Raw genomic sequence first — 11,187 nt, forward strand, 5'->3', positions numbered from 1 at the left:
TTTTATTTGTAACGTCTGGGCAAACAGGCGTGATTGCGATAGGTGCAAAAACAGGTTTCCTGCGAGAAAAAAATAAACAGCTGCTCATTTAAAAAAGGTTATCATGTATTATTTTACTTCTGTTGGTGTAACAAATACAATGGCACCATTGAAGTTGTGCCACCTTGGCTGGTACCGATATTTAATTTACTCAATTATCGATATGGCTTATGAGTAAATTATCTGATCACCCACTCCTAAAATGGATATCACGTAATTCACCGCCGTTGGCCACACAATGTTGGAACCACGAAAGTTATGCCACCTCCTCGGGTGGCACCGGCAAGTGTTAATGTCTGGTCTGAGATCGTGGACTCTTAATGAGCATAGCTTGTCACGTGTGTTGTGACCTCACATCGTGTTCTGGCCTCTGTGACGACACCGCGCTGTGCTGCGGACACCCGTGCGCTTTGTGCACCCGGACCTGACAGCTTATTCAGTGCACTTAGGGGCCGTCCATAAATGACGTCACGCGATTTTGGACACTTTTTGAACCCCCCACCCTCGTCACACGACGTCACAAAAAGTCAGACCCCCCCTCAAATATGCCCCCCCCCCCCAAATAAAACATGCTTCAAATCCCTTTAAACTCTTGTCATTGTAGTGCGTATTTAATGTGGCGCTGCACTTTTATGTTGTAGGAGAAAACATTTATTAAAAAGTCTATTTAATTGAGTAGAACGTGTTGTCTATATTTATTTAAAGTTGCGCATTTTTATGTTGACGTCACCTTTTTCAACCCCCCTCCCTCATCACACATCGTCACAAATGTCTGACCACCCCCCCCCCCCTAGGTGCGTGACGTAATTTATGGACGGCCCCTTATCACCGTGTGCTTTGTGCACCGTGACATCACATCGAGTCTGGAGCAGACTGTGCGTGATATTCCTATTCCTGTGGTTAATACACCGAGAGCAAGGACCAGGGTTGCACCCAGAACCTCAGCCTCCGGCTCCAATCTCCAGAGCAGGACACCAATTGCCAAACTGCTCCAGCTCTAGGGCCCAGGCCGGTGCGAATCTTTCCATTCCACGTATGCCAAAGGTGTCACAACGTACGAATCCGCTTGCTAACTGCGCATTAACGTACCCGCACATCGCACACGAGTATTTTAATGACAATGCCATACGCCCAACTCGTATTCAATGGGAGAAACAGCACACAGAGCTGCCTGCTTGTCATGCTCAGACTTTTTGTTCAGGATGACCACAATCGCATAAAGCTATACGATTTATTTCCCAAATAATACTACGTGAATTACATTACAGGAAGAAATGTATCAATAAATCACCATTTTCAGCTCCGTGTTCATCAACTCCAGGATGAAGTACTCGCCATGCCACGTCATAGTATGTAGCTATATCGAACCATACAGGTTGTTGTCAATATAAATGATGAGGTTCATGTGGGGCTGGGAATTGAATGGTCGCCAGGTTTATAGAACAAAAAATAACCCTCGACAGGTGTAGAGCATCTACATCTTCCTTGCAAAATAATGGATCACAACAATCCTAAGACGGTTTGAATCGATAACATCACGTGGCCAGTGTTTGCCATGTGGATAATCACACACGTTCACATTTACAATCAGTGCTGGTTGGCAAGGAAATTCAGATACTTCTTGGAACTGATGGTAGCCGTAGCCAGGATTGAAATTAGGTAAATGCGTTTCTATTGCACAAACCACTGCACCACCATTCTCTCCATCAATAGACCAGGTTCCAATTTCTTAATTAATCTATTTAAAGTTAAATTCATGTTTCATTAACAGAATTAGTGAAAATGAGTTGAAATTCACAGAATTCAAAGTAGTATTATTGTGAAATATACTTTATTCAAACAACCAGTCCACAGCATGACTCAATTTTAATTTCTCCACAACAGTGCCTTGAGTTTTATCTTCATCTAACATAATGGACATACAAAAATAGCTTTTATTCAATGCCGATATTTACAAGTAGCATTTAATACATAGTCCCTACACATAATCCCGTGAATTTTACGTCACTTTTAATACAACAAGTTAATTTTAACATTTAGCCTTTGTCAGAATACGCTATTGCATTCCTTTTAGGAATAAAGTGTATGGCTGCCTAAGTTAGAAGGCGTAATAAAGGCGACTATCAAAAGTTCCTCCAATATGGATTTTCATAATTGTATAATTTGTCGTCTCTTCTACTGCCGGCAGTCGAAGCAGAAAACAGCATCGCAGTGGTTGTTATAGCTACACACACACACAAAAAACATGTCAGACAATCAGAAACATTGCTTGCACGACCACAAATTCAGTCACAGACACACATATACAGCCCTTTGTCAATCCACTGCTCGATCTCGGCCACACTATGCAGGGTTACAAGGAATATTTTACCATTCATCACCACACCGGTAAATGTGGGTTGGTGATGGTGGGGGGCGGGGGGAGTACAGTACAACAATGGATTCTCCTGCACTGCCCTCTACTGCCCACCTTGTGGTCCTGTAGCAGGGCGACAAAGTGGGCAGTAGAGCAAACCTTGAGAGCTTGTGGGATCTATCACATTGTGGGTGATTTGGTCATAAGTATTGACATTACTTGCTTAATGGCAGTTGTATACCGTTACATGTATATACACACAAACGAGCAGGTAGGTGAGAACGATTATAGCTACGTGGAATGATGTCCATCCCTATAATCCAGCAGTTTAGAGGCAATGGTTGGGTGGATTATGTACGTTTGTGAAACTTAAGCCTGCTGGGCTGCGGGGGGTGGCCAGGAGGTAGCAGCATTGCATCTGGGTACATGAACTCGTGAGTATGAAGCGTTCAGTGTTAACCCCTCGTATATTCAGGTTTTCGCTGAGTAATGCAGCTTCTTCCCATATTAAAAACACTTCTCCAAAAAACTTGGTAAAACATCCCAATGCAGGATACTTCTTAAAAAAAAAAATCTTCGTATTTGGTAAAGCTTTACTAGACATCCATGGTGGGGGGGGGGGGGGGTCAAAGGGAGGCCCTTAAACACTTATTTGAGAAGGCACTGCATACGACTTGCCTCGTCTGTCAAACAGTTGAAAAATGGGTAAACAACAGCCTGGCCTCTTGTTCCACGCCAAACCACGGGAACTGTCATGCCCAGTTACACTTATGAAGCATGTGCCGCTATTAAACTGCTCCCAATGCCAGCAAAACGCACAAGGGGACGGTAGGGTCAAGACGCCGCACACAACCAGTGCCGACACACGATGGCACCTCCGTGAAACCTGCTTCCATCGCCCATTTGCTGACATGTAGAGTTGCAACGCACTGTGACAGTTCTGAACGGATGCTACATCATATAAAAGACACAGAAATAAAGAAAATGTTACGTAGCAACTGACTCGACGGCGGAGCACACTGTGCAGAAGGTCGATGCGCAGCCGATGCACAGTTGAGAGCAGTTCCGGCACACACGGCGGTCGCATCGGCTGCACCGGCCGTGAACCCCGTCGGTCCGCGTGCACGTGCTGCACACGAGGTGCGTGCTTGCTGTGTCCGCAAACAAGGGGTCAGAGATGCGTGCAACATGCAGGTGAGCATGGTACAGGTCCATTTGAAAAACACACACTCTTTGTAACAATGTTGTCACAATGACAAGCCACTTTTCATCATCCTCCAGTCTCTGGCACTACTACTGAATTCCAAAATAGTTTTTGTCCCCATAACAGACATTCTTTGCATTGTGCCGACCCAAAAGCAGTCCTTCCAATTCAAACTTAGCGAGATTTCAGCTGATGAAATATGAAGGAACTCGCTTTCTTTTGTGTACGAGGGCTGAGGGCTTAGGATTTTGAGTTCGGAACAGCAATGCCTCAGCAGGGCCGCTCTGCTTGTCCAGCATCAGCAGGGGCAGTAATCTCGGTCATTAGCCAAAACATCCCCGACGTAGCACCCTCGTAAACAAGTTCAAGTGTATTTATTAGGTATAGCCCTGTGAGCCATTCGGCTCTTAAATCGGGTGCAACCGCAACAAACAAAAAACATGAACAATAAAACATTTTAAAGTGACTAAGTGCAAACAGAAAATCCAAGAAAAGACAGCTAAATATTGCAGAAAAAATCACCGTACACCAACACTGTGCAAAAATCCCAGTGGGATGCAAGTCAAACAACAACAACAACCACAAGACAACTTAGATTAAGGCCATCAGTCTAACTCTGTACTACAACAAACAAACATGGCCAAACCAAAAAAAACTTTCCGAAAATCACCAAAATAAAGCCATGAAAGCAATGAAACAGTGATCATAGGGAACTGTGATCGAATTTTCAAAAGCCATGCGACTCAACGCAGCTTCTCTGCACGACGTTTTCATCGTTCGCACAATCCCAACAACCCAAACTCACTCTGTTGGGCGTCGACCGGCGGCTTGAGCAGAAGCTGCCCCCTGCTGCCCAGGTACATCTGGCCCCGGGTCGCGGCATCCCCGGGTCGCGGCATAGTGGCACCACTCTCATCAGGCGGGCCGCAGTGTCCCTTCTCCCTCGGGGACGCTGGCACCCCCCCGGCGGATGCCAGGGGAGGATCCGTACTCGCCGCCTGTGCCCCGGCGAAGAGGAGGCTCTTGGTGCGCTCTGCAACAAGTGATTGGGGGGGGGGGGTGTGAAGGCGGCATTGCGATCTGTAGCTCACTCGTCGCGTCGCTTTGCCGGCAAGTGTCACGTAGCTTGCCGGCAAGTGTCACGTATACAGGGAGCTGTCGAGGCTTGAGTCTTCCACGCCGGCCAAACGTCTCCAAACAGGTGGGAGTACCCACATTGATCTGCCGATCGACTGTGGTGAACGACTGTTCTTCACCTGAGGACGGCTGCTTGCGTTGTGGCCGAAACGTCGTGAGAATTATTTTTTTGTTTTATTTTATTATTTCCCTTCTACGTGACTTTACCGAAAGAACTAAGACAACTTTTATACTGCTGGCTGGTTAGAGACGGTGTGGGGGAGATTGAAAATAATTGCCGATTATTTAAACTTCCGCTACCAGAGGTAGAACCGCCGACCTATGGATGTGCTGGGTATTCACACCACGGCAGCATTTAACGCGCGAACTCATATTAATTAGAAAGGGGATACTGAAAGGAAGCCGCGAGAAAACAACAATCACATCAGATTTAGCACTACATTAGTACAGTGTGCGTACAGTGCGCGTACCATACACGGCCTGCATTCGCTGGCGGGACTGCGCGCCCTCGTTCAGCTGCTTCTGCGACACGTGCGTCTTCCACTGGAGCGGCGCGCAGTCTCCGAAGGGATTGGGCCGCTTTGGCATCGCGTCGTGTCGCTGCTGAGCCGCGATGATCGTCGGTGGTTGTTGTAAACTTGAGTCAGGGACGCGCGTGGCCCCACGGCTCCTGCGAAAAATAACTTTAACGTCGTGACGTCACCGTCGCCCCGCCCACGCTTGTGGGCGCTTTATTTATTTATTTGCTAGCTACCGGTAGACCACAGCGTTTGAATGACCGCTCCGAGTTGCCCAACCGCAATTCAGCGTCGGAGGAGGCACCAAGACACGGAAGTCATTTGAAGACAGATGCTGAAAATAAGTTGTGTTTCTGATTGGTCGCCCGTTGCCCAGGCAACCACGTGCGTTTGTTGTACGCTGGTCTCCACGTGTGTGCACGTCATCGATGGTTGTCTCTTTTTAAAACCCAATTTTTTGACTCTGGTTTATTAACGACAGCTGGTTTGTAAGTACGGTTCTGTGCGCGTGTTTCTGTTACGTGGCTTGTTTGTGTGTCACTGTCATTAATATTGATCGAGTTTCACAAGCTGTGTTGCCAGCCGTGATCGATCCACTGCTGGTTAATATGATTATTGACTTCGGGGTAAGTTCGTCATCAGTGTTGGTAAGAGTTGTGACCTGCAGTGTAGTGTGGTTGAGTACTTTTGATGCTGCTAATCCTGCATAATGCACGGGCATAATATGACTTTGAAACCCCTCGCCCACCTCCTACGCATTTCCCATAAATATGCTAAATTCCTCTTGATATGCAAATTATTTTGTCAAGGCGCTCTTCTTCCCCCCTCCAACCCAGCTTAAATATACGCTCCAAGCTTGGTGGTGTTTCATTCTTCACCTGAGGACGGCTGCTTGCGTTGTGGCCGAAACGTCGTGAGAATTATTTTATTATGTTTTATTTTTATTATTTTGTTACTTCCCTTCTATGTGACTTTACCGAAAGAACCAAGAAGATGAGTACTGTGGGTTAGACGGAACAGGTAGACCCAGTCCTGAACATGGGTCAAGGTGTCCGTCGTTGATTTTGACTTATTATGATTTATATTGCAATTATATAATTAACTAGTGCTAATGTGCAGGAAATCAGTGGTGTCATATTCAATGCACAGTCGTTGTTCGTCATGGGCTGCTGCCCCATGGCACTTAGGTGGTGTTTCGAGTTCAGTGCAGTACTTCATCACGTAATTACAATACTTAAAGAATTCGTCCTGCCGTCATCAGCAAAGGTTGACTTTGTGGTGTATATTAAAATTGGAATGGCTCAATATTAAAATGTATTTTATAGCGTTGCTTTAATTTGAACAGAATAAACTATCAATACATCTCACTACACGTAGGCTTTCGCGACCAATATTACGTAAATGTTGTGGATTTACTCTCCAACACACCGGTGGGCTGAAGTAGTAACTATTTGGCGTTTTGTTTACGTGGCAAATCCCTTACTAATTGGCTGTCGGGTGGTGGAGGGTTTCGACACAACATTTATACTTACGCGATCTAACCCACAAACCTCGATTATGGGCATCTCACTACATCTTGACATTGTACAGCATGGTCCAGATGTCTTGTGACCCGCAATTAATTGACCTCCAACAATGTTTGGTATATTCATTTCAGTTTTGAATATACAATACTTTAAACAAATATATTACGTTTTAGATAATTAAATGGGGGCCACAGGACGTCTGGACCACCCTGTACAGTATTTGCATACTATACAATATATTTCGATTTAAAGCTTTCGTGACTGCAGGGATTCATATTCTTGGTTCTTTTGGTAAAGTTACGTGACTTTACCGAAATAACCAAGAAAGAATCAAGAATATACAATATATTGTAATAAAAACTGATTTCTAGATGTCCAGGCTTACGATTTAGATTTTGTTATTGTATTAACACATTCCTGCGGAGGGAGCTGGTAGGAACGTTGGGTTGCTCGGTCAATGGCCAGGGTCCCCTCCCTCCCCAACCAGCCCCTCCCTGCACAACGGACGGACACAATAATCCCCTGTGGGCTGGTGTAACCAGGAGGTTCCTACCAGTAATATAGTAATGCATGCACTCTTTTGCACATACACTATACATCCGAAGTATTTATTGTACAGTATGTAAATATAATACAGAGTTCGTAAATAAGCAAGCAGCACATTGTAAGGGCAATGTCAGAACATAATATGAGGGTTTCCAACGCTGTTTGAACTACAACCGTGGTGAATAAATGAACACATGTACGAGTGTGTTATTGCTCAGAAATATCGTAATTATACTTTAGAACAAGCTTGCATTCTCTGCATGTCATGCTGTGATTCATGTACAAATTTAAATTCCAAATTATCCACTGCACTGCAGTATTGCATAGTGAATTACCAAGCATGCTTGTGCTTTCATTGAAACATTTATTTATTTTCATAAATCCCAAAGAAATACCACTGAAGAATAAATAAAATACATTTGTGCAAAACAACAAGTGCTGTTAACCTCGCACCAGTGCGAGGACCTAGCGGCCACGCTTCACGTGTGAAATATTAATCTTGCAGCAGACCTGTTGCCCTCTGACAGACAGAGCAGTGGAGCATGGAGCCTGGAAAGTGCATTCCGAACAAATTTGTGGCGACCCACCCCTCGTACATGCTTCCCAACCGGTACCGACATGCAATACTTCAAAACCCTCGTCATTCATTCTGCACACAAGCCATTCCACTCATTTGTAATTGCTGCAGCCCTCCTGTACAACAGTGGGAATCGAAGACGTTGAATATTTTGCACATTCTCAATGAATATAAGTTGGTGCCCATGTCTGTTGGTAGTCCTCAGTCAGTGGTGAGATGTCAACTTTCCATGGTCAGGGCCTGTTTATCTAGAGGACAACTAGAGCATATGGCAGCCAGAAAGTTCATACACTTATATTTTTGTAATTCTTTAGTAGTAGGGGTAATAATGCATGAATTAATGAATTTGTTCTTATTATTAGGTTCTTCACGATCCTTGCATAAAATTGCTTGTGTGAGAATGATGATTATGAATAATTATACCCCAAGTATTTACAATGTGATGTATCACAACACATTCTTTAAATCCCAACTATGATATTTCCCCTTGGTCGCTGACCAATAACTTGTAATGGCTTTAATTGGGCGTCAATAAACACCTGTAAGGTATATAGGGCATGCTGTGGATAATACCCTACATCAGTTGTGGCCCGTGGGCTGCATGCAGGCTCTGGGGCCCCTCGTGGTGGCCTGGTCTCGGTGTGTCTCCGGGGAGATGCGTGGGGTCACGATGAGTGCACAAGCACAGTGTCAAGCTCGCGGCCCACTGAAGTGATGGAGGGCCGCTTGTGTGGCCCACCAACTCGTCTGGGTTTCCCATATACTGCCCAACATGCATAGGCATCAGTTACATCAGTGACCAATGTTAAAATGTGTTCACAGATTGTGGCTTGCATACATGATGTATTGTTTATAGTGCATGCTAAAGAGTTTTACAAGGTTTTAACATGTATTAACATAATGTTAATAATTTAATAGATAATTGTAGAAATGCAGTAGCAAAACATGAGTGGTGTGTATTGTGCTGTAGGTTTGCTCAGGTGAATGGGGGGCCCAAAACCCCAAGCGTGTTGGGACGTGCTGAGCCACGCAGTGCCCCCCAGCCAGATGTGTACGGAATCCTGGACACTTATCGCTGGATCACCACCTACCGAGAAGCCTACATGCCACACACAGAGGTGTGGAGTCTTTTCCCACAATACAGGCATAATGCTGATGTTAGTTTTGCCGATTTGACCACTGCTAATGTGTAACAAATGTTCGTGATGACGTTACTCAATGTTCATACGTGTGCATGTTTTGAGTATAAAAAGTTACATCTTGGTCACATACAAGTTTATAATTATTGGGAAGACAACATTGGGAAATATATGATACGTATCTAAGACATTTAATGAAAGTATATAGGGGTTGAAATAGTGAAATACACGTGAAAGAGCAATTAGGAGTTTTGTAAAACGGGAGTTTTATAATGAAAAGAGGGCATGCAATTGTGCCTTAATGTGTCTTAGTGCACACCGCAATCTGAGATACTTGACAAATAAAATGGAACTAAAGTAAAAAAAAAAGTCTGCTTAGACGATTGGAGAGATGCAAATCGTGAAATATATTGAGACCAAAATAGGAACAAATGGATAAAGGAACAAACTAATCAGAAATGTCATTAAGCTCTTAAATACGTGGACTTTGGCAGAACACATGGCGAGCAGCTGTGATGCCTTGATGAACCTGGTAACAATCGCAGCCAAAAGAGAGAGAGAGAGAGCCTGGGATGGTAGAGTGATTGAATGGCTCAAGCCGGATTGTGGCATCGCAAAACTATGAGGGGTGATGACAGCCTATGGAGGCCTTCATCTCTACACTGTCACTCAGGACATCCAGCAATGGATGGTCAATTACTGATGATGATATAACTTAATATGACTTGGTGAAATGTCTGTGTTGTGTCGCGATATCTGCATGCTTTTGTTATGCAGTGTAATTGATGTAAACATTTAAAAACCTCTTTGTTTTGTTTGTTTGCAGGGACATTAAAACCGAAGCACTTATCTTCTTGGCCCCATCATAATAAGTTCACCGAGGAGATATTTGGCTGTCAAACCTAAATATAATTCATAACCAATTTAGGATACTATTAAAGTGAAAGCTCTCATTGCTATACATACACTATTCCGTTTACTTTAGCTGTAGAGGTATTTAGTTAATCGTGGAGCAACTTAATGAGCAACAATTTCAAATACAGATGCAATAAGAGATGAGGAAAGTCACATGCATTATTTTATGAAGCTGTTGGTACGCCACAGAAATCTAAGCAACTTGATACTTGTAAAGGGGCATTTTCACTTTGAATAGCATACGATCGGCCTTCTGGATGATTACGGGCCTTCTGGATGTTTTACAGCAGCATTTTTGTGAAACTCTGAACCAGTTTCACCTCTCTGATTCTCATCAGCAGTCATACATGGTAAATAACAGTTGTTGATTTTTACACTGCAATATGTTTGAAAAAGCGCATTAAAACAATCCCTTGATAATCTTCAATCGCATTTGTAAATTTGTTTATTATAAATGAGTCACATTGCTCATGTTTCCCCGAATATGAGTGTATACATAATTATGAAATGTTACATTCACAAAGATGTTGCATGCCTAAAGACTACAACATGTTCAGTGTTTTATTTGGTGCATACACAACAGTTGCTGGTGTGCTTTGTCATGCATTTTTTGATATCTGTCAGGAGGTGGCAGTGGTGTGACACTCAAGCTCTCAACATCGTGGGGCGGTATTGATATCCCCGTATCTGTCACATGCTATCCCATTGCAGTAGTAACATATTCACCTTTTTTGAGCTGCTGAAAGATGAAAACCTACCACTGTTCCATGCATGAGACATCCTAAAAGTTAATTCTGGAAGCCGGCGAGTGAGATGAAATCCCTGCTGTCTAGCCGCTGTCCCATATATCAAACCATCCTGGAGGCTGGAGCATCTGCTGTGAGCACTGGCTCCACAATGTCACAGGTCAAAGATGTGTAGCTACAGGTCCAAATTGAAGAGGCACTGACAGCAATGCTGAAGAAGAATATTTAAAATGCTAAATATTCCATCTAAAAATTCTTTTTTTTTTCACGACAAAAATATAGGATATTTTCAATGCCACCTTTGTGCCTTAAATCATTCAAAATTTACATGACTTTGACCATCGAAGACAAAACACCAGAGATTAATTTGATTTCAGAACTCACCCTAACAACAACAGCTGCCATTTTCCACGAAGTGGCGGTGACATCACCACGGCGCCTGTGCCAGGCCAGGTGCACTTTAAGGCTACGTGAAGTGTCAAAG

General features: G+C 43.9%; 1 protein-coding gene and 1 long non-coding RNA gene across 3 annotated transcripts; one reads left to right on the plus strand and one right to left on the minus strand.

Moving 5' to 3' along the window:
- Positions 1–1,864: 1,864 nt before the first annotated feature.
- Positions 1,865–5,409, minus strand: SIVA1 (SIVA1 apoptosis inducing factor). Its single transcript, XM_078870660.1, has 4 exons — positions 5,207–5,409; positions 4,405–4,632; positions 3,399–3,546; positions 1,865–2,263 (listed from the first exon to the last, which is right to left on the minus strand). Exons 1-4 carry the CDS (start codon positions 5,322–5,324, stop codon positions 2,215–2,217), a joined length of 543 nt encoding a protein of 180 aa, XP_078726786.1. The 5' UTR covers positions 5,325–5,409; the 3' UTR covers positions 1,865–2,214.
- Positions 5,410–5,652: 243 nt separating this feature from the next.
- LOC144943291 (uncharacterized) lies at positions 5,653–10,357 on the plus strand. 2 transcript variants are annotated; one of them, XR_013639476.1, is made up of 4 exons: positions 5,653–5,742; positions 7,854–7,936; positions 8,874–9,021; positions 9,869–10,357. It is a non-coding gene; the product is annotated as an uncharacterized LOC144943291 (long non-coding RNA). The 2 variants fall into 2 exon arrangements; XR_013639477.1 differs by lacking the exon at positions 5,653–5,742 and adding an exon at positions 5,865–6,274.
- Positions 10,358–11,187: the final 830 nt, after the last annotated feature.

This window comes from Lampetra fluviatilis, chromosome 30 (genome assembly GCF_964198595.1).
Source record: "Lampetra fluviatilis chromosome 30, kcLamFluv1.1, whole genome shotgun sequence".
In the NCBI taxonomy this organism is placed as follows: domain Eukaryota; kingdom Metazoa; phylum Chordata; class Hyperoartia; order Petromyzontiformes; family Petromyzontidae; genus Lampetra; species Lampetra fluviatilis.

Excerpts from the sequence above, each read along its gene's own strand:
- SIVA1 (XM_078870660.1), bottom strand. The coding sequence starts at position 5,324 with ATGCCAAAGCGGCCCAATCCCTTCGGAGACTGCGCGCCGCTCCAGTGG. Across the intron at positions 4,633-5,206 it reads GCGAATGCAGGCCGTGTATG|AGCGCACCAAGAGCCTCCTC; the intron begins GTACGCGCACTG and ends CACTTGTTGCAG. Across the intron at positions 3,547-4,404 it reads GCCGGTCGACGCCCAACAGA|CAAGCACGCACCTCGTGTGC; the intron begins GTGAGTTTGGGT and ends TTGCGGACACAG.